General features: G+C 39.5%; 1 protein-coding gene across 2 annotated transcripts; it reads left to right on the top strand.

Annotated features, from left to right (window-relative positions):
* mxd1.S (MAX dimerization protein 1 S homeolog) lies at positions 1-19,059 on the top strand. Of its 2 annotated transcripts, XM_018255184.2 has the most exons (7): positions 1-1,282; positions 3,114-3,210; positions 11,270-11,374; positions 12,578-12,607; positions 14,840-14,954; positions 15,248-15,407; positions 16,383-19,059. In XM_018255184.2, exons 1-7 carry the CDS (start codon positions 1,210-1,212, stop codon positions 16,571-16,573), a joined length of 771 nt encoding a protein of 256 aa, XP_018110673.1. In that variant the 5' UTR covers positions 1-1,209; the 3' UTR covers positions 16,574-19,059. The 2 variants fall into 2 exon arrangements, with proteins under 2 accessions (XP_018110673.1, XP_018110674.1); XM_018255185.2 differs by lacking the exon at positions 11,270-11,374 and having other exon boundaries at positions 7-1,282.
* The last annotated feature ends 4,534 nt before the right edge of the window (positions 19,060-23,593 follow it).

Raw genomic sequence — 23,593 nt, 5'->3', positions numbered from 1 at the left:
ACCCCCAACTGTTTCTTTTGGATAAAAAAAATGGGACCACAACTTCCAAGCTAGTTCTTATTAATAACTATCTCTCGAGTGCTTTAGCAATGATGGGGGCAGCTGTGCCATGTGTTGTTGGCAGTTTGTTGTTGCCCTGGGAATCTCTCTGTGTGATAGGGCGGCGGGGATTTATTGGCAAGAAACACCTGGAGAGCCACAGGCTGCAGATCGATGACGTCATGCTGTCTATTTAAAGAGACAATGCGGCTCGTACCTTACATAGAGGCACCGAGTTGTAAGTGACAGCTGCCCGCCCGCTGCGGTGACGTCACGCGTCCCGCCCTCCAGCTTCCGGTCAGAGACTGGCAATGGCTGGGCATCCCCAAAAAGTCAGCCCTCCCGAATCTCAAACCACCTTATTCTTGGCGACCTTCGCCACCCTCTATACGCGCGCATACGGCTCTAAGGCAACTCGTCTCCATCCAACCTTCTGGCATCTCCCATCAAGCCAAGAGCGTGGGGGGGGACGTTGTAGTCTCACGACAGCTGCTGGGGACTGCAGCAATAGGGACATGCAGACGTGACGAGGTTATACATATGTGTCTCTTTGTACATGTTCTTCCTCACGCTCCACGCAAACGTAATCGGATGACGTCGCCCTCCCGCTTGCTCCAGCGACGCGGCTCATTTGCACGGTGTATCCAATCGACAGCGAGAAGAGTGCGGATATACCGCTGTCAAACCTATCGCCCAATCAGAGGCTAAGCAGGATGACAGTAGCGCTCGCCCCAATCTTCCGCCACGCCCCCAGTTTCTCCGTCCAGTCGGCCAATCCGCGGCTAGGAGGGCGGGTTTAATGCCGCCTACCATGAAACACTGCGGCCAATAGAACGTCGCCACTGTGCTAATGGGCGGCGCCGAGCGGAGGGGGAGGTTTGGCTTGAGGCGGGGCTGTCAGAAGACGATAAACAAAAATCCCGAGAGCTTCCACCAGTATATACATTCGGGTACGGAGACACCGGGAGATAAGACAGGGGATAAAGGCATCGAGCCTAGCCGACACTAGTCACACAGTATAATCATTAGGCCGCGGCCCTGTGCGTTCAGTGACTTCCTCTCGGACACCGTATCATTCCGTGCTCTGTCCTGCCCTCTATCCTCTCGGTGTCCGTCGCGTCTGTCCCTGGCTCTCTCTCACCCCCTTGTTTACTCCCGGCTACTGGGAAAATGGCGGCCCCGGTCTGTGTCAACATTCAGATGCTTCTGGAGGCGGCGGAGTATCTAGAGCGAAGGGAGAGAGGTGAGAGGGTGCTGTGTATATATTTTTGTGTGTGTGTATATATATATATATGGGTATATGTGTCTGTCAGTGGAGGGAAGCACTTATTATATTTTCATATCTAATAAACATGCCCCAAATCTCTGGGCGCCCAATATCTCATGGGGAAACAGGTGAAATATCCTGCCCTCCATCCTGCCATCCCTTAGCTGCTGTTGGACTACAACTCCCAGCATGCCACAGTACTCACAAGGATACTCGGCTTTGCAGATCAGCCACAGCTGGAGGGTTGCACGTTGGACATCCCTGAGCTGCATTACTTTTCCAGTGCCTTCATGTGTAGCCCTTTGCTTGCATTCACACACTAGTGATGCCCATACATTCCTTGTTGCCATATTGCTGTGATCTGTCAAAACCAATATATATATATATATATATATATATATATATATATATATATATATATATATATATATATATATATATATATATATACAAGCGTGGTATCTCCAGCATGCATCTACAACTCCCTGTACCCACTAAAGCTTATGCTGGGAATTGGAGCAACAGCTGAGCTGAAGGGACACAGTTATGGGATTCAAACAATAAAGATGTACTAAGAGTGCTCCCTTCTCGTAGAAACATGTTTGCCTTATATAAATATATAAACCCATCAACCTGAGGAATCTGCAACCTAGGGTTGTTGCCAAACTACAGATCCCAGCATCCCAGAGATGTCATCAAGCAGGATGAAGATTCCTCTTAAATCTATATGTTTAAGGTCACATCGCTATGGTTCACTCTCCCTCCCCTGTCTGTAATCATACGCGTTTGCAGTGTGTGCAAATATTATGACATCATGCTAGTGTTTTCCTTCTGTGCAGGTCTGTTCTCTCGCTCTCTCTCTGCCATAACACATTATTCTTAGCTAAGGCTAGCAGGTTCATACTATGGCAAGATGCTAGGGCTCTCTTAACACAAATGAATGCTAAATGTTTTTTTGCAGCACAGCTTTTTGCCATATAGCTGATAAAAACATGGCAAGAATAAATATACAGACCATGGGCACCTAATGCAACCAAATGATATGATTTAAATCATTGCTAATTCATTTATTTTTGCAAGCCAATCTTAATTCTAAAATAATGAGAGAAGGCACATGGCGGTGCATGAAAAATCAAACCTGCCCTTCAGTATGTTTTTCTGTAGTACGGTGCATTCCCTTAACATGAAAAATATCTGCATGAAAATATATTATGTGTGTGTGTAATATATATATATTTATTTATATAGGATCAACTGAGTTCTGCAGACTTAGGGCCTGAGAGATTATGTTCCTTTTATATGTCATTCATTTATCCTCACATCCATGCATGCTGAATATGATCGGGAATGAGGAACCTGTCACTGGATGTGTTATAAATTATTCCTTTAGATCCAGTGTAGCCGTGAATATAGATAGTGCTGCATAGACGACACTATTATTAGTAAACTAGTGCAGCATAATGCAGGGAAAGATAAATATATTATATATAATCCATATTTTTTACTAAAATCTGTATATTTGGGTCCCTGTTTTAAAAAACAAACAAAAAAAAACCACATTGTCAGTGTCCTCAGCACGCTATGCACTCAAACAAATGACGTGCTGCTTGTTGTGCTGTTCCTGAAAGAATTCGTTTATTTACATTCTGCAGGAAACAGTTTGTATTTTTGTTGCATATTTCTGCAGCGCTGGCCATTTGTTTTTCCCCCAGCAGCTCTGCTCTCCCACCTTTGTGCTTTGAGAAAGAGGAAGGGATGCAGTATCCTGTTAATTCTCACATCACATGTTTTTTTCTGATCCGTATAGAAGCCGAGCATGGTTATGCTTCCATGTTGCCTTACAATAGCAAGGAGAGGGACGGCTTGAAGAGAAAAAGCAAATCAAAGAAAAGCAGCAGTAGTAGGTAAGGCTGAATTGCTTCTCTCACACAGGCTTTTATTATTATTATTATTATTAATGCATGTTGTAATGCTGCAATATGCTAATCACTAAAAATTGTGTCACGGCTTCATGTGACATTTGGAGGACTGCAAGGTACCACCTTCAGCACAGTGTAGAACCACTTTTAAGTTCCGCTCATGCTATCTATAGCAGCTCACATCAACTGACTGTATAGAAAGTGGCATGGCATCTCACCATTCTTCATGATTAGAGATGGCATGGCTTAGAGTCCTGAATGGGTCCATTTTTGGAACCCGACCCGTACCTGCAACCCGGACCCGCATTCTTACCCGCTTGGACCTGCTACCCGACCCAACCCGCAAGTACCTTATCCGCAACCTGCACCCGCTGACCATCAAGAATCAGGAAGTGCTGTCATTGTAAACCGGAAGTGGCATCATCAGAAGTATACGTGATCAGAAAAAAGGAGTAAAAATCGATATTGAGAAGACACGCGGCCCGACCCGTGATCTGCAAACCCACAAAACTGCCGACCCGCATCTATTCCCGCACCCAGAACTTCTACCGGCAACCCGCAGGGTACCGCAGGTTTTTGCGGGTAACCCGCGGGTACCCGACCCGCTGCAGGACTCTGTGGTAACCTCTAATCTACACAGCATGGCAAACTGTATTAAAAGAAACTACACCCTTGGGATGTTTTATCCAAATAGCTTGGGATTGTCATTTTCCCAGATAATTTTGATCTCCATACTGTACAGCTATAAAAACACATTAAAACGTTAAAGAAGAAGGAAAGGCTTTTTAACTTGGGGGTGCCAAAAGTTAGGCACCCCAAGTAATTGTATATACTTACCTCAAACCCCTGGCCAAATCAGACGAAAACTGCACCAGACCAGGATTATTCCAATGAGCATCACGGAGCAATTGGTTCCTTCTTTCTTCGTGCGGGTGCACATGCACATTAGTGCAAAAAGTCGAACTTTAACAAAAAAGTCATCTATTTTGTTCTACTATGCATCCGTCTGCCATGGGAAATTTGAAGAAAGAAGAGGAAGGAAGAACCCCGGACCAGTGCAGTTTTCTGCTTATACGAGCACAGGCCCGGGGGGTCAGGTAATCATATACAATCAATTGGGGTTGCCTAACTTTTGGCACCCTAAATTAAATAGGTCTTTCCTTCTTTAAATAAACCTACTAGGCTTGTTTGGCTACCAATATGGATTCTGCATCTTAGTTACCATTTTATTATTACACTGAAAGAAAAATCACAGGAAAATAGATATTGTTCATTTAAACTGGTCTATGGAAATGTCATTCCGAGCTTTTTGCATAACAAGTTTCCAAATAATAAATCCAATACCTGTTTTTGAATTCTAAAGTATTTCCCCATACATTTAACACTTACTATTCATAACTAATTGTGATACGAGTATGTTTACATTTTTCACCCACAGGCATCTGTGGAATTATTTATATAGCTTATTTATATAAATATTTCCCAGCTTCCGGAATAATTTTTTTTGACATTTTATTGCAATTTTTTATTTTCTCGTTTCAATTCGTTAAATTATTAAATCAATGGGATTTTATTAGTGTGTGATGTTATTTTCTATATAAAGCAAATTCTCCTTGCTCCCACTGTCACTAGTATTTTTCTATCATCTTGCAGATCTGCTTCTGTTGTGTCTACCCTTCATTTGAAGCAGGACAAAACAACAATATTCCCTGTTCATTTCTGCAACTACTTTATGTCCTGCATAGGGCAGGACAAGCTACAGTATGGGCTCCTTAGTTGAACCTACTGTTGACCTTTTACAGGGATTACCGTATTGTCACTTTTACAGTATAACAAAAAAAGGCAACATTGTATCAGCTGTTCAATGTAAATACTGAATCTCAAAACCTTTCCCCTATAAGATGAGACACAGTATTCCTATTACCATTCAACTGTGTTGACTTCTTTTGATTGACGTGGGTGTGAAAAAAAAGCTGCTGCATATTGATTTGCTCAATCACATGCTGGACACACCGTCTTGGGAAAAAGTTCATCCATGCAGCACATTTGCCTATGGTTCCCCATAGGGTCACTCAGAATCATTTGGAAAGACATAGCACTCTTCCAATCTCTATCTTTCCTTCCTGTTAATGACACCAGGTATCATTTTTACTGGTCAAATGGCAACCTTTAGCACACCATAAAGAAAACACTGGATAGTAGAATAATTCTGCAAAAAGTAAAAAATAGATGTTTGTGTGAAATTTAATGGAAATGAGTTTTTAGTATTATGTACACAGCTGAATTGTAATTCAATTTACAAACTCAGTTGGAAGCCTTTTCAGCCCTTTCTTGGCTGGGCTTGGAGAAGTGTTTTATTTGCTTATTCTCACTGTTCAAGCATCTAAAGCAACCCAGCTTCTTAAAGGAACAGTAACATCAAAAAATGAAACTGTTTTAAAGTAAAACAAATCGAATGCAGTGTTGGCCTGCACTGGTAAGGGTGGTGACACATGCTAAGATTCGGGGAGATTTAGTCACCCGGCGACAAGTCGCCTTTTCTTGGGGCGACTGATCTCCCCTAAAAGCCTTTTCGCCGGCTAGAATCTAAATTGCCGGTGGGATGGCACTTGGAGCCCTTCCTTTTCTGAAGTCAAGCAGCTTTGTTTGTTTCCCTGTAGAGCAGTCGGCGACTGTGTAGAGATTTGTATTGGATTTTATTTTTCTGCCTCCAGCTGCAGGGACAAACATCATGGAGCCAGATTTAAACAGATAAACTGGGATTCTATTTGGAGGATTATTTTGCTGTAGCCACTGGTTCTGCAGAGTTGGAGAAAGTTTGTATTAAACAATACAAAAACTATAAAATCCACATTAGATTACATGACAACACAGTACCCAATGCAGTCTGTATATTCTGATTATTATTATCAGCTTCTGGCAGATATTATTTGACTAGTGCTGTTTTAATAATTTATGACGATCCCTAAAGCAGCCCAGACCAAACTGAGCATGTGCACAGTCTTGGTCTTGCAAAGATGTTTAACAAAGTTACAAGATGGTGAACCCCCGTGGCCAACTTTGAAAGCATAAATCATTTGCTTGATTAGGTTTCTGGTGCAGTAAGTTTATGTATAGAAAATACAGCATTTCTAGCCTTATGACTTTACTTCCCCTTTAAGGTATGAACATCCAAATTAAGGAAAGATCCATTATCCAGAAAACACCAGGTCTCGAGCATTCTGGATGACAGGTCCCATACCTGTACTTTGGCTGATGGCACAAAAGTGGATCCTCCATTGGTGTATTTAAGCCGATGAAACTGTCACATACATTTAGGAAAATAACCAGTACCTGTGCAATCACACATTTGTCACTGAGCTAAATGGGAAGAGACCGTAGTATTTTGTCATGTTTCTTCACTGGCTAAAATGCCTAGAGAATACGCCCCTTGTTCCATAGCCCAGGTGAGGTGGAATATGTGTATCATCGTCAGAACTGAAAGCACGTATTTGTTGCTTCCTTAACTAGTTTGCCCATGTTTTTCTAGTTTGTCTGCTGAACAGAAAAATAATGTGCAGCAATTTAATTGTCATGTGTTTAATTGCCATTTAAGTGCTTGATTAGTACATTTCTTTTCCCACCCAAGCCAGGAATGTATTTCATTCTTACGCCTTATCCATGGCGCCCATGCTTATAATGTGACTGAGGTTGTATTGACTGGAGTAGTCAAAGAACTCCTTAACCAAAGACAATATTTATGTTCTTACTCTAACCCTTGTGTAATAAAGTACTGTGAATTGATCTGATTCATCTTTAGTGGGTTCAAAGGGATGGGGTTAATGGCAAGAACTAAACCAGGGATCCAGCTCTTATTATTTGTTTGCAAGTAAGTGAATTTGTGACTGTAAGGCGGTTATTTATCAAAATCCAATTTAAGTAAAAAAAGTCAGACCAAACTAGAATCCACGATTTGACCTTATTTATCATTGAAAAAACTCGATAAAATCGGTTCGGAATTAAACTCGAAAAAAATAGTTTTTTGCGTAAAAAAAAACTTCCGGGTTTTATGCCCGAAACACTTGAATTTTTCGCGAAATCGATCGAAACCCCCGAATTGTTCGGATTTGTAGCCGATGATATCTTCAAATTTTAAATGGGATTTAGACTTTAAGCTGCCTTGGGGTATAATAAATCATGAAAAATACTATTTTTTTTTTTCACTAAAAATTCATATTGTATTGTAAAAAAAAAACTAGAATATTTTGAGTTTTTGCCATTCAGACTTTAAAAAATAACCCCCTAAGTGATTGATAAAGGATTCACTTATGGAACCCATAATCCCCATAGTGGTTGGTGGGGCTGGAATTCAGACCTGTGGTAAAACCCTAATGAATCTGAGTTATAAGGGTCTCCAAATGTTAAGTGATAACTCACCACGAGAAGGAAGTGACCCAGATGCATCGCCCTGAGCCCACAGTACAGGAAGCAGACAAACCGAAAAACCTTTTGGAGCAGGCACTCAATGAAGGCAAACTTCCAATAGGCAAATAGTTCAAAGTGAAGAGTTTATTGTCTACACTTAATCATAGGCATAGGCTTGAGTTTATGACACTAAACGCATAAGGCTGTGGACAATAAGCTCTTTTCTTTGAACTATTTGCCTATTGGAAGTTTGCCTTCATTGAGTGCCTGCTCCAAAAGGTTTTTCTGTGGTAAAACCCTGCTTGCATCCATAAATCCTTAAAAAAAACATAAGCTTGCCTTCATAAAAACAATGGCATATACCGTGGCATTAAATAAAAGGAAAATATGACTGTTTTTTTTTAGCCAAGGCTCCATATTTACTATAATATTTTATAAGCAGCCAATCTAGGTTTTTATTTGCCCAACTGAAATAAAAGTGAAGGCACCAATGTAAAGGTGGTCGGATATGGGCAGATTTAATTTGCATAATTGGACCCCAGACAGCAGCTTATCTGACCATGTATGGGGCCCTCCAATGGGATCAAGGTCTGCATTTGTGCATGAATGCAGTCCAGTGCATTACAGTAATTATGCTTCACCCATTTGGTCCAGGGGCCAAACTATTGGATCAGCCTATTTCCCAGGTCAAGGTGGATATATCACTAAAAGATCTGCTTGTTTGATGACCCCACCAAACAAGCAGCTCTTTTATCTAATGGGTTTATGGGTAGCTTTAAAGGATAATTGTCCTGGACTTAAGGTGGCCATACACATAGAGGCACATTTATCAAGGTTCGAATTTCGAATTCATGGGAGTTTTTTAAAACTAAATTTATTAATAAAATCTAATTTTTAAAAGTCGGATGAACAGAATTGACCCGCAAACTCGAATTAAATTCTAATTGAAAAAACTTGATACGAGTTTTTTTCTCTGAAAAAAACTCGAATGTCAGGAAGGCTGCAAACAACTACAAATTGATCCCTGGACGTCTCCCATTGAATTAAAGGGGTTGATCACCTTTGAGATAACTTTTAGTATGATGTAGAGAGTGATATACTGAGATAATTTGCAATTTTTTATTATTGAAGGTTTTTGAGTTATTTAGCTTTTTTTGCAGCAGCTCTTCAATTTGCATTTTAAGCAATCTGGAAACTAGGGCCCAAATTACCCTAGCAACCATGCATTGATTTGCAAAAGAGACTGGAATATGAATAGGAGAAAGTGTGAAAAGAAGGATCCGTAATAAAAAGTAGCAATAACAATACATTTGTAGCCTTACAGAGCATTTGTTTGTTTAGAAGGGGACAGCGATGCCTTTTTTGAAAGCTGCAAAGAATCAGAAGAAAAAGGCAAATAACTATAAAAAATAAACAAACAGCAATTTGGCAGGTTTTAGGTGGCAATTAGTCAAATTTGAGTTCTTAAAGGGCCAGAATATGATAAATCTTGGAAATTGAATTTGAATTTTTTTAGAACGATAAGATCATAATGAAAGGAATACGGGTGGTCAGATTGTGGGATCGCATCAATGAACAAATGCAGTCCGCGATCTGACGGGATTTTTAGCCCTGTCCGATCGACATCTGTCTGACTTTCGACCAGATATCGATTGGGGAAGCCCGTCGGAGGGCCCCATACATGGACCAATAAGCTGTTGATATAGTCTGTTTGCAGCTTTTATCTGCCCGTGTATGGCCACCTTTATTGGCATTCCCTGTTGACTTTGACAGCAGATGGTGTGTGATTGTAGGTGTGTAATTTATCAAGCTGTAGATTTCATACACACCTCATCATTGTAACATCATGCAGTTCTGAGCAACATAAGTGTACTTAATGTGATTAGCGCGAGTATAAAATTCTGCTGTAAAAAACACCTTTTTGCACCACTGTTTCCCTTCTCTGCCTCAACTTTCCTTTTAATCTGAGGAGCAGTAAAATCATGCAGTTAATTTCTGGAGCAAATAAAGAAGCACAACTTTATAAATAGCACCACTTTTCATTTTGCAATGGATTTCAGAAATGGCGATAGTGTTAAATCAAGAGCAAGAATCCTCCGCAGCTTGATACATAGCAACCGTTTTATTTTTTTACGCCGTTCCTTTGGTGTAAACATTTTCCACAGCTTGATAAATCGGCCCCTACTCCTCTGATTTCACTAGGAAAAGCTGCAGTATTCCCCAGCCTCAGCAGGTCAGTGGTTGGTGCTTTGAGACATTTATTAGACACGTGCTTTACACACCCCTCCGGTGACTCACGTGCAATAGCATGCTGACAGCTTCCAGCCTCAATGTTTACTCTGCAATGTAAATGTTGCTATGCACTGAGATGCACAGGCAACCAGCAGGATACTGTTAGCCATTAGCACATGTGTTTCTTGTGGGGCATTGTGCTCTCTTTAGCTAAAATATCAGTACAGGTATGGGACCTGTTATCCAAAATGCTCGGGACCTGGGGTTTCCAGATAGCAGATCTTTCCATAATTTGGATCGTCATACCTTAAAAATTACAATTAGGATTAGAAGAGACCAAATAATAATGCAGTAGCAAAAATAATTATGAAAGTAAAAAAAATCTTTATTAGGACATGTGTAAGCTACACTTGTCCTAATAAAGATTTTTTTACTTTCATATTTATTTTTGCTACTGCATTATTATTGGCTCTCTCCTAATCCTAATTGTGATTTTTTTAACTTTTGTTTACCCTTGAACTTTGAGGAGACCTTTTTATATATTTTTAAAAATCCTTTTAAACTTTTTAAATAACTTACCGAAACTCCACTTGCGCTCCTTTTCAGAAAAGGCAATCTGGTGATCCATCATGCGACGCTCGATTTCTCCTACCTGGCTATGTCCTATAAGGAAGGCAGGGAGGAGAAATCAAGCGCCGCATCATGGATCACCAGATTGCCTTTTCTGAAGAGGAGCGCAAGCGGAGTTTTGGTCAGTTATTTCTTAATAAAGACTTAGCTATTTAAAAGTTGAATTTGTCCTTGTGTTTTTTTTTCGTTCTATGTTAACAAATTTATTTTATTTATTTATTTTTTAAATGATGTTACTGGTCCTTTAAGTCTACTAGAAAATCATGTAAACATTAAATAAACCCAATAGGATTCTTTGGCTTCCAATAAGGATTAATTATATCTTAGTTGGGATCAAGTGCAAACCACTGTTTTATTATAACAGAGAAAATTTAAATCATTTTTAAAAATCGGGATTATTTGATTATAATGGAGTCTATGGGAGACGGCCTTTCCCTAATTTGGAGGATTCTGGATAATGGGTTTCCGGATAATGGATCCCATAGCTGTATCTTATGCTTTTGGACTGCATGTAAAGCATCCAGTGTACAACATTCCACAAAGAAGACTTTATATGGAATTGGATAATAAATGCACACTGTATATTTATACTGAGCGTTTTTTTCTGTCACTGTTTTTTAAAAAAAAATGCTGTCAGCCACAAAAATGTTGACACATTCCTGACATAACTGACTGTGCAGTCTATTGTCTGTCACAGCTATTAGCAACGTCTGTAAAGGGGCATTTGCAAAATTGCTCAGTTTACTTTAGCCTGATGATTTTTTTTTTTTTAACCTAGGGTCACCATCAAAGAGGGGAGAGAAGGGAATAAAGTTATAGGTCCTATGGCCCCAAGCGATACAAAGGTTCAATTCGGAAACTGCAAGGGGAGAAAGGCTGGCTGGTGAGGTTTGGACAAACCAATGACATGATATGGCCATGTTTGGAGAGGACAATTTAGTTGGGTGTATTTCTAAAGGGGAACTATTGCAAAATTGACAATGTAATATTAGCTTCAGCATTCTGAAATAAGAAACTTTCTAAATACAATCTATTAAAAAGTCTGTACTGTTCCTGAAATAATCAAGTTTATCTTCACTGTTCCTCTCTCAGCATCATTCTGTCTTCATTTAGGAGTTGGGTGTCAGATGAATAATCCAATATATCTTATCGGGAGGCTCCTTTTGCCCAGAAGATGTATTTGAGCTCACTCATCACCAGACATCATGTCTCTCTACATGCAGAATTTGTGCAAAAGGCAGTTATTTTGTTAGATTTTGTTTATACTGGAATCAGTTATTTGAGTGAGCTCTAATTCATCTGCTAGGAAAGGGAGCCCCCCCCCATAACATATATTGGAACTAACTGTCAATGAATATCTGACACCCAACTGCTGCATGAAGACAGAACGAAGAGAAACTGATGCTGAGAGTGTGATAGTGAAGATAAACTTGTAGAATGTTGCAGAATGTTTAATTGATTGTATTTAGAAAGTTTCTTACTTCAGTATGATGAAGCTTATATTAAATTTTCATATTCGCTATAGTTCCCTTTTAAATTTTATTTAGACTTAGTTGGCAGGGAGCGTTATTTAGGTGGTTCAAGGGGGGTAGAGGGCTTATAATCCAGACCCCTTAGAGGGAGAACCCGGATAACCAAGTAGAATAGGGCACAATAATTTCTGACGGTGGCCATTTTTGAACCTTCCCTTTAAAGGTAGTAGGTGTGTTATTTCAGAATGGGCTTGGAAAGTTACTAATCTATTTATTGTGGGGGGAAAAGCTTTGGATCCATTTCATTATCTCTGTATTAATGTTCATATTCATAAGGAATAATTGTGTTTTTTAGACTTCCACACTTCTAGGCTGTTAAACAAATGCATCATTCTTAGTAACCGAAACGGATGCTTTTAACATAATTTTGTTCATCAGGAGCTGCATGTTTATCTGCTGAATGTGTGAAGGTGAATGACCATGCCAGATATGTTACTAATACTGCATAATGCTATGGAATAGGAACATATTATTATTTTAATAGCTGCATATATGCCACTCTAATAATATAGAAGAGGATATGACAAATAAGTTGGTTATTTTCTGTATTCCAGGTCAACCCACAATGAAATGGAGAAGAACAGGTATGTCTTGTAATTACACAGTTATTAGTTATTCATACCCAGCAATTAATATTCCCCAGACACCTGCTACAACATTGTTTAGAATTTCTTTCCATTTTGCACCTGACGAGTAGCCCAACCATAATATAGTGAGAAATGCACTTAACCTTGAGTTTTAACACATGATTCATATGATGTAAATAGATGGTTTGTGTAAGACATGAAGATGTATAATTTTTTTGTGTTGGTATGAGCAAAGAAAATTCCTTAAGGGAGCTGCCATACTGCTTACCATAGACCAGGCATGTCCAAAGTCAGGCCCGGGAGCCAAATGTGGTCCGTTTTCTAATTTACAACGGCCCTCGGCCTCCATGATGAAATTAATAATAATCAAAGCAGTCAGGAATTGCGAAGCCGTAGCAGTAATATTTGGGCACCTGATTAGTGAAATGATCTGCCACTTAGTCTGTACTACTGCCTGTGTGCTGAAGGAGTTAGCAATAGACACGTACTGGCACCGAGTGACGTGCCGCTTTCGCATACTGCTTTAGGGCTGAAGGTGCAAATGAGGTGCCGGTACAGTAAACTAAAGAAGTATGCGAGAGCAGCGCGTCACTACGAGCAAGTACGTGTCTTTTGTTAACTCCTTCAGCAAACAGGCAGCAGTATAGTCCGAGTGGCAGATCATTTCACTAATCATGTGCCCAAATATTACGGCTACGCGATTTCTTGTTTAAATGAGGCAGACTCCACTTCTCCCCTTCTTAAACGCCGTGTACGCGTCCATCTCCGGGAGTGAATGATCCTGATCACAAGCGAGCTACCTCGGAATGGATGTCAGGCTGAATGGTCGGCCCTCACACATTTTCACCTCACCAAATCTGGCCCTCGTTGCAAAAAGTTTGGACGCCCCTGCCATAGACTTTAGTTTATCATTGTTGATATCTATGACCATCATGTGTACACATAAACACACGTGATCTAGAGGGCTGCAGGTATATGTAGTAAGCTGTCATTATCTCACCTATATGCAGGTCCGGACTGAGAATTAAAATAGGCCCTGGCATTTCAGGTACACAGAGGCCCAATCAGCCCACAAAGAGGCCCAAACAGCCCCCACCAGCCCACTAAATACTGACTTTCTATGGGACCTTATAGCAGCCCCTCTGGCATTTGCCAGAACCCACAGATTGCCAGTCCGGACCTGCCTATATGTTTAGTTATTGGTCTTCATGGGGCTTTTCTATCAAGTGCTCTGTTCAGTCATACCAAAATGGAAATTTGGGCACATAGGAGGGGTGAATGACTTCCACTGAAATACATTGTTTCCACTTCCATCTACCTATCAGATAATGGGCATATTAACGGGTTAATGTGAGATTACTTGTGTAAGGAAGGGATGAACCAATATATATTTCTATCCAGGAAACGGTGCAATGTTTCCTGACTATATGAACAGCATTTCTTCATCAGCTCAATGATTGTCTGGGACTGGCTTGTCAGAAGAAGCATAGTTATTGGCTGAGGAAGAAAGGGAGTCTTTGATGTTCATATTCATATAATACACAAAAGCCATGAATATTTTGTAAATTATATCCTTATAAACGGTGCGTACTGATGTCATCAGTTATAAATGGTGAGTAGTGATGTCATTTTTGTCACATGACTCACTAAAACCTGTGTATTATAATAAATAAAGTAGTCCTTGTTGGAAAATATGAGGATATTAGAAGTTACCTCGGAGTTCCATGACCTGTATAAAAACACTCAGCCTCTGGCCTTGTGTTTTTAAATGGTCATGAAACTCCTTGATGAATTATAATATCCTTATATTTTACAATAGGGGGTATTTTATTCACTATTTCGGAGAGCAACGTGTGTGTGTGTGTGTGTGTAAATAGGGAGTGCTGGTCTGTGAATAAATTAGTGTATATGAAATTACCGTGCACCCCTCCCTTCGAAGAAGCTATTGGCCTTGGAGTGCGGATACTCACTTGCAAGTATATATATATATATATATATATATATATATATATATATATATACTGCCCAATTTCACTGCATTTTGTTGAAGTAGAAGCATGATGTAGTCATATAAATGTATCAGTAAAGGAGATTCATACCGTATATGCAGTTTGTTCATTACTCTCAGATTCATTTTAGTAGCAATATTGTTCTGTTTAATTAAAAAATGTATTGTGTCGTGACTATATGGATCCGAACAATCGAAATGATTAAATTTTTCTTGTTTAGACGGGCTCATTTGAGATTATGCCTTGAAAAGCTAAAGATGTTGGTTCCCGTTGGACCCGAAGCCAATAGGCATACCACATTAAGTCTATTAACAAGAGCAAAGTTGCACATTATGGTAAGCTTAAGTTATATTTCTATAATTGATTGTGTCTGTTCATATATATACACTGTAGGGATGCACCAAATCCACTATTTTGGATTTGGCCGAACCCCCGAATCCTTATCAAAAGATTCAGCCGTATACCGAACTGAATCCAAATCTTAATTTGCATATGCAAATTAGGGGTGGGAAGGGGAAAACATTTTTTACTTCCTTGTTTTGTGACAAAAAGTCAAGAGATTTCCCTCCCTGGATTCGATGCATCCCTAATAGAAGGCAACGTTTCTTTTGTTCTTCCTCTTTTAAAGAAACTTGAAGATTGTGACAAAAGGTCTCAGCACCAAATAGATCAATTGCAGCGGGAACAGCGGCATCTGAAAAGGCAGCTAGAAAAATTTGGGGTGGAAAGGACGCGCGTGGACAGTATAGGGTCAGCTATGTCTTCAGAAAGGTCGGACTCAGACAGAGGTAAGATATACCCCATCCCTCTCCTAGCTTATTATTTTATAACAACAACCATTTTTATATTTTTTTTTGATAAATTGTTTTCTTTGCATTAGTTAATTTACTGCCCTCATTTAGTTAACTCTTGTTTGGCCGAACTGTTGAGTTTAACACAGTGGTTTCCAGCAAACACCCCCCCTGTGCTTTGCAGCGGCAAACTGGGGACCCACTATGACAAAATTTACACTATTAGAGAGCTATTGTGCTTTCACATGAACTATATAGTTCATAATATATATTACATGCCCCTTGTCAATAGTCAGAAGCCATATGTGAGACCCCAAAAAGCTTTGTGTTAAACATCCTTGGTTTTAAAGGAACAGTAACACCAAAAAATTAAAGTGTTTTAAAGTAATGAAAATATCATGTAGTGTTGCCCTGCACTGGTAGGGTTGCCACCTTTTCTGGAAAAAAATACCGGCCTTCCTATATATTTATCTTTTTTCCCTATTAAAAACATTGATATCAACCATTATTTTAAAAATTCCGGCCAGGTATGCACTGGTAAAACTGATGTGTTTGCTTCAGAAACACTACTATAGTTCATATAAACAAGCTGCTGAATATCAATGGCTAATTGAAAAAAAGATATATAGCGCAGAATAAATAGTGGATAACGGATAACACAATTATGTCCTACAGAGCTTATCTGCTGTGTAATTTAAGCCTTGTCTCCTTTGAATGGCTGCCCCCATTGCTACACAGCAGCTTATTTATATAAACAATAGTAGTGTCTCTGAAGCAAACACACCAGTTTTACCAGTGCAGGGCAACAGTACATTATATTTTTATTACAATTTAATTTTTTGATGTTACTGTTCCTTTAAAAAAGGATATAAAGCCAAAAATATATTTTTACTTAACAAACGAAAATGCAATTTCCACTATAATTCATTAAACATAAATTAATTGCTGACTTCACGTGCTTCATTTTCACAGAGGAAATTGACGTGGACGTAGAGAGCACAGACTATTTAACCGCAGATCTGGATTGGAGCAGCAGTAGCAGTAGTGTGAGTGACTTGGATGAGAGGGGAAGCATGCAAAGCATCTGCAGCGATGAAGGATATTCCAGCTCCAGTCTTAAGAGGATAGAACTACAGGACAATCCCAAATCCATTGTTCTTTAAACAGCCAATCGGAGAAGATAAAAAGAGGAGGGGGAAGGATGGTTGAGAACAGTTCTTCACACTACTCCCAATGCTTTCACATCAGACACTGTTATCTAGCAACCGGCTTTCACACCATTATCTTGCACGTGAACTTGTAAACTCAGACCTTCTTCCAGCAGTCTGTTCCCTCCCCCCCCCCCTTTTTTCCTAAGGAGCTGTATGGGTTTCAGTTTACACTCTGTATCATTTGCTAGCCCATCAGCCAAATCTACTCGAGGAGACCACATTCCAGAATCACCAGGAAGCACTCAAGAAGAAAACGATATATATATATATATATTATATACTGAGAGCAAGAGTACCCTACTAGAAATGGTTGTTGGCTGATAAACAAAATAATATTTATTCAGCTGGTACCTGGTCTGTAGCCAGTACAAATGGCCCACTTAAAAGGTCCTAGTATCTCCCAGCAACACCAAAACTTTTTTTTTTTTTTTTTCATCACTTCACATCTGGAAATGGTATGAAGGAATATGTCAAAAGAATCTTGCTTTACGGCAAGAGCTTACGTTTACAACTACTTTAATATCCAACAAGAAGACACCAAGGAAACCTGGATGGTACCAAGAGTCTTGATTTTGGCTTAGAACAGTGAGAATGCTGCTATTATATTTTTTCACACAGATGTGCATCTAATGCACTGAACCCAGCACAGTCTAAATTGCAGAGCTGGCGCCTTCTAGCCTTGATTCAGAGATCTGTAAAGCCACTTGCTTTGTCTACTATATCATTACATTGTGTTTTTTTTGTTATTGGTGTCAGTCTTGCTTTCCATAATCCTTATCTGTGGCCGCAGCTTCCTCTTTGAGCTTCGTTCTTTCTTAATGATTCCATGTTTTTACATATGCCTGTTATCATTTTGCAACTGGAATCTTTGCCTTTTCTGTTCACAAGAAGATGGCTCTATAATTTTACCTTTTTATAGCAAGGGAAGGTTAACTTGATGGAGCCTGAAACATTGTTCTGTAGGATCAGTGCTCCTTTTGTTCAGTTTATTTGCAGTATGAGAATCTCTTGCTATTTTTCCCAGTCGAGTTTTAGTTTTAGCTTGTTTTCCCATAATCTAAAGAAGTTCATATTAAAAAGAGCATGCACTACAGAAACTGCAAGCGGGTCTTCATCGTCCTTAAATGAAAAATAACCCATCCAGAATGTTGGATTTTGTACCAGGCAGTGTTTTGGACACGCACTTTAACATTTTTTTGTAGCTAGATCCAAACAGTACCATTCGATTCCCTGTTTCGTTTTGAAACCTTTTTGCAGCTGCATGTAACTGTCCCTAGCAGATGCGTCTTGAAGGATTTGAACGTTGCTTCTAGTTCACGGGACAATCATTTTTCTTTTCTACCTCAAGAGAGACCGATTGAAGAACACATAGCGCAGCGCTTGAAGTGCGTAAGATGGGAATCGTTTGCTTGCCTTTCGAGTTATCGTTCCAATTTTTTTTGCAAACGAGATTTAGATGATTAGTATGATTAACAGAGCTAATAACCTGTTGTATGTGCCGTGCCTACAATCTCATGCTTTTTTTTCTGTTGGCATTATGACTTTCAGTGTTACCAGGGGCAAACCTCTGCAGATGCATAACGCCTTAAGGAGGGGGGTGGGTGGGTTATTTAGACATCGAAGCAATAACAGGAGCAATGAATATGCTAAGCAGTTTAGTGTCCCAACTGTATGCTCCTGAACTTCATTAAATCACTTTAGTTAGCTCTTCCTTTATGGCCACAGTACGTGGCTCTACGATGATACCTGTGATTGTTTCTTAATGTTTAAGTCCTTTGTGCCCAAGCAGTTATTATGGATGTGCTTATATTATCCGCCTCTAACAAAATTGCAAGAAGCCCGTGTATTTTTTGAAACGCTAAACCAGCAAACGGAGTTCTATTTTAAGCGTCGTCAGCCCTTTCTCTCACTATTTTTTTCCTAATATATCTCTATATATAAATATATATATATATACCACTGCAGTAACTAGATACTGAGAGGGGGTTATCCAGTGAAATATTTTCATTTCCTAGGTGCTGTTGGAGAAATTAATAGCGATTGTGGGCCATGCCCTAAGTTTTTTTTTTTTAACCAAGCATCGCTGCCTAAAATCACCGCTTGAAAGGGCTTTAAGGAATACTTCTTAATTAACACAGGGCAGAGGTATTTTTTTAAGTCTTCGACAAATTCAGGGACAGACCGTTCCTGTAAGGTCTGAACTGTTCATCATCCACGCCGCCGCACACCAGTCGAATTCTTTTTCTTTCTCATCATTAAGGTAATCCCCTCTGCTTCGATTTTCTACCTTTATAAATAAATTTAAGTTATGCTCTGAGAAGACAAAAGCACACCTAGATGTAAATAAATCACACGAAATCTATGACTATTTATTCATGTTTTGTATAGCTAATGTAATGGAGAGATTCTTATGACTTTGTGCTTTTATAAATGTTCTGGAAAAAAAAACCTTTTTGTATGTGTATAAATATCTGCAAATTATTAAAGTGTGTATACATATTATGCACAATACTTTAGCACACCTCAAACCCTCGCTGGCATTTGTATTTGTTATTCCAGAAATAAATGCCTGTCAATGACAAGGACAAAACCGGGAAAAAATATCTGTTAATATGGGGCCCATATTGGCATTTAAAGGAGAAGGAAAGGCTAAAATTAAGTAAGCTTTATCATAAAGGTCTATATAACTACTCCAGTAAACCATCAAAGTAATGCTGCTCTGAATCCTCTGTCAAAAGAAACACTGCATTTCTTTCCTTCTATTTGTACACATGGGCTTCTGTATCAGACTTCCTGTTTTCAGCATAAACCTCCAGGGCTAGGGTTCGAGCATGCTCAGTTTGCTCCCTCCTTCCCTCCCTGTTGTAATCTAAGCTCATAACTATGAGTGAGCAGGGAGAAACACAGGCAGCAAGTGATCACACCAAGCTAATATGGCAGCTGCTATCCTAAACAAACAGAAATATTTTCTAGAGCTGTTTACTCAGGTATGGTAAATCATTCTGCAGATTAAATATAGTGTTATACCTTGCACTATTGTGGCTATTCTTTTGGCAATAAACTGCTCCAGTAGCTTTCCTTCTCCTTTAAAGGGGTCAGCATGCTTTCAACCATGGCCTACTACTCACTATGCCTTGTATGGTGATTGAGACCTCTTGAGATCTTTATCGTTGTGTTTCTGAGGCCTATGTGTATGGCGAAGGTGCTCACATAACAGATACTTTAGTGCCAAATATTATACCACTTTTATTTGCATTTTTTAAATTCATGTTATTATGTCCAATTTGCACAACGTAATGTGATCCAAGAAAATGGTATTGGTATTAGCGAAATATTTAGAGGAGCATCCTGATAAATCAGTACTATTTTAACAAAATTATAAGAAAAATTAGTATATATTTGTTAGAGCTTTATGGTGTTACTGTTACGATTCTTTGTTGTCAAAGAAAGGAGATTGGCCTACTGAACTGAAAGCCTTGTCCACCGCAAAAACAGATAGACATTGGGCGTGTTCCAGTTGCCCATGTCTGATATATGGCCACTGGCAGCTAAAAGGTTATGGTCATACCCTTATTCTAATAGCCACTCACATGCCTGCAACAAGATGTTTCAATTACTACCTTCTCCTGACACTCCAACTGGTACTTGATGATATAGTAGTTGGCAGAAAGCACTCAACTGTGCCTCCTTCTCCCAGGAATTGGGCTACAGTACAAAGACTCGCTTGGCTTGTGTTACCCTCCTTCTTGCCTTTTCCTTTTTACAGCCGTTGCGTTTGAAAACTCAAACATGGACAGTGGTCATTGACACATTTTCAAGTCTCCAGCAATAAACAGATGTTTAGACCAATTAATGCATTGCCTTCTTTGTAAATGATTAATATGAATGTGTAGGTTATGATAATGTGGACTAATGTTACTCTATATTGGGTTCATGGTAAGTATGGCTGCTACTGGGGCCCATGTGTGTTCTGTGCTGCACTGCTCCTTCACACTGCCAATGTTTATATGTAGAGTTTGATCAAGTTTTATTCATTCCTTCTAGCTTAAATGGGCAGCAGCAAGTTGGTGAGTAGCACATCCTTCTCTAAACTCTTTAGTCATGTCTGTAGGGGCACTCGCTGAGCTGGAAATTACCAAGTGGCAAAACTTTGGCAGTTGCCCTATGTGCTAATGCCCTAATGCTTAAAGGAGAATTCAACCCAAAAGTTAAAAAAAACCCTACCCCCCCAACCTACATAGATCCCTCCTCCCCCAGCCTAGCTCCTACCCCTGGCAAATGCCCCTAACTCTTTACTTACCCCTCTGTGCAGATTCTGTCCAGCAGAGCAGCCATCTTCTTCTCTTCGGTAATCTTCGGAATGAGACCGGCCTAACAGCGCATGCGCAGCTGGAGCAATTTTCTGTTTCGCGACAACTGCACATGTGCCGAAACTCATGAAAATTGCCGAAGCACAGGTCTCATTCTGAAGATTACCGAAGCAGCTAAAGATGGCGCCCGTGAACTCCGCTGGACAGAATCTGCACGGAGGGTTAAGTAAAGAGTTAGGGGCATTTGCGCAGGGTAGCAGCTAGGCTGGAGGGAGGGGGTCTATTAGGGTAGGGGGGGTTCAACTTTAGGGTGTAGTTCTCCTTTAAAGGGGAACTATCACAAAAATGAAAATTTAATTTTAAGCTTCAGCATACTTAAATAAGAAGTTTTCTAAGTACAATCAATTAAATATTCTGCGACGTTTCTGAAGTAATCAAGTTTCTCTTCACTATTCCTCTCTCAGCATCTGTCTTTATTCTCTCTTCATGCAGGAGTTGAGTGTCAGATATTCATTGACAGTTAGATCCAATATATCTTATAGGAGGGCTCCTTTTGCCTTGAATATGTATTAGAGTTCACTCTATTAAAATCAACAGACACCATGTCTCTCTACATGCAGAATTTGTGCAAAAGGCAGTTATTTTGTTAGATTTTGTTTGTAATGGAATCAGTTATTTGTGTGAGCACTAATTCAAGATAAACTTGATTATTTCATAAACGATGCAGAATATTTAGTTGATTGTATTTAGAAAGTTTCTTGTTTCAGTGTGATGTCTCTGGAATTCCTCCAGCTTGTCCTGTCCCAATCCTGATAAGGAACTACTACATTGTTACAGAGATTTCCTTAGGTGATGCAAATATGGGAGCAAGGGCCTCTGCATTCCCTACCAGAGACGTGTTTGTTCCGTGAGAAATGGCCATTGACAAAAAATAAATCTGCATCATTTATAGAAGGCATAATATTTATATTCAGAATGATATTGAGTTTCATTTTGCAGGGCTTTCTGACCCAAGTCATCACTAGGACTTAACTGAATAGACCAGGTGGAGCTTTGTTTAGACAGCACCTTAAAGATTTCTGAGAACAACAGGGCAAATAGCAAACCCATGGTAAAAAGAAAAAAATAAAACCGCACTTCAACGAAAGCATTCACATGTAATGGATAAGAATAAAAGGTATGTCATTTAAAATGAATCATTTTTATTCTTGATGGTGCTACCTATGTATGCTCAGAGAATGCCAGTTTACCAGTTGAATCTCTTAATATTCATATACAAGTTTGGGGCTATGGCTTTGAGACCGAGGGAATTCTCTATTTGCTACACACAAGGCCTGCAGACACACAACATCTTCGGAAAGATTGGAGATTCGTTTTTCTTTGTCACAGACAACTTTACACAATTACAACATGCAATGAAATATACCCTGCTCATTCAAAGACTGTGCAAGTTTTTAAACAAGATTTCAAAAGAAGACATTAGTTGTCTGTCTCCTAAAAAACCTTTGGCATGAAATAAAATAAAAATAAGCAATATTAGTGTCTTGTGCTTATAATGTAAATATATGGTAAAGTGCACTGTATGCATACGATACATAGTAATGTAAATGGATGATTTCTTGGACAAGCATAATATCTAAGGTAGAATCCTGCATTGGGTCAGGTACCTGCGGTTTTTGGGCCAAAAGTCCCCGATTCCGTGGTTAACCTGGCTGGGTACTCAACAAAGGTGCAGCTTGATCCCTCCCACACACCCTTGTGGTTCTTCCAGTTTTTAAATTTTTTGGGAAGATTCAGCACTGTTTGTGACATCACTTCCAGGCAAATGTGACATCACTTCCGGTTTTGCATGTCCCCCAGGTCAGAAGGTGAGTCGGTTAGCGGGAACATGCGGGTCAAATTGCTGGTTCGGGTTACGGGTACGGGTCGGGTTTCAAAAAATAAACCCGCGCATGACTCTAATCCAAAACTATTGTGATACTAAAATTTAAAGTTAAACATTGTTCCCTATGAAGCAAGGCGAATGTGCAAGGGGAAGATGTAACAATGCCTCATGAACATACAGTATATGGGCAAAAGTATGTGGACATCTCATTTCTCATTGACACTTCTGTAGCTTCAGCTCGTGGGAAAATACATAAGATTGGACAATGTTTTAATTGTAACACAAATTGAAAGAGAGAATTTGTGAACATCTATCGGATATTAATATTCATACTAACATTTTAAAACATTTCCATTCAGGTACTTCTGGTGATTTGGGATACTTTAGCGGACAGGATATTGTGGATTCGATTTTAGCCCATGACTAAGTGCAATTACGGTACGAAATGCGTAGGGCCCATGGAGATGTGTAATATATCATTTCTACGAATAAATATTTTTTACATAAAAATTTTTTCTGGCCCTTTGAGTGCCGGTTGGCCCTGTTTTTTCTATCTGCACATCTCATTTCAAAGCCCAAGCCTATTACTAAGAAGTAGGTCCTCTTTTTGCTGCTGTAACAGCCTCTACTGGATGTTGAACATTGTTGCCTGGGATTTGCTTCCATTTAGCCACTGGGGCATTAGAGAGGCTGGCCATTCCAATTCACTTTGAACTATACTTCAGTCTTCCAATAGGTGTTAACCCAGGGAACTGTTTTAGGTCTACCTAACCATCC

Source organism: Xenopus laevis, chromosome 3S (genome assembly GCF_017654675.1).
Source record: "Xenopus laevis strain J_2021 chromosome 3S, Xenopus_laevis_v10.1, whole genome shotgun sequence".
Taxonomy (NCBI): domain Eukaryota; kingdom Metazoa; phylum Chordata; class Amphibia; order Anura; family Pipidae; genus Xenopus; species Xenopus laevis.
Note: the sequence above shows the minus strand (reverse complement) of the source record. Positions and strands in the feature narration are given on the sequence as shown.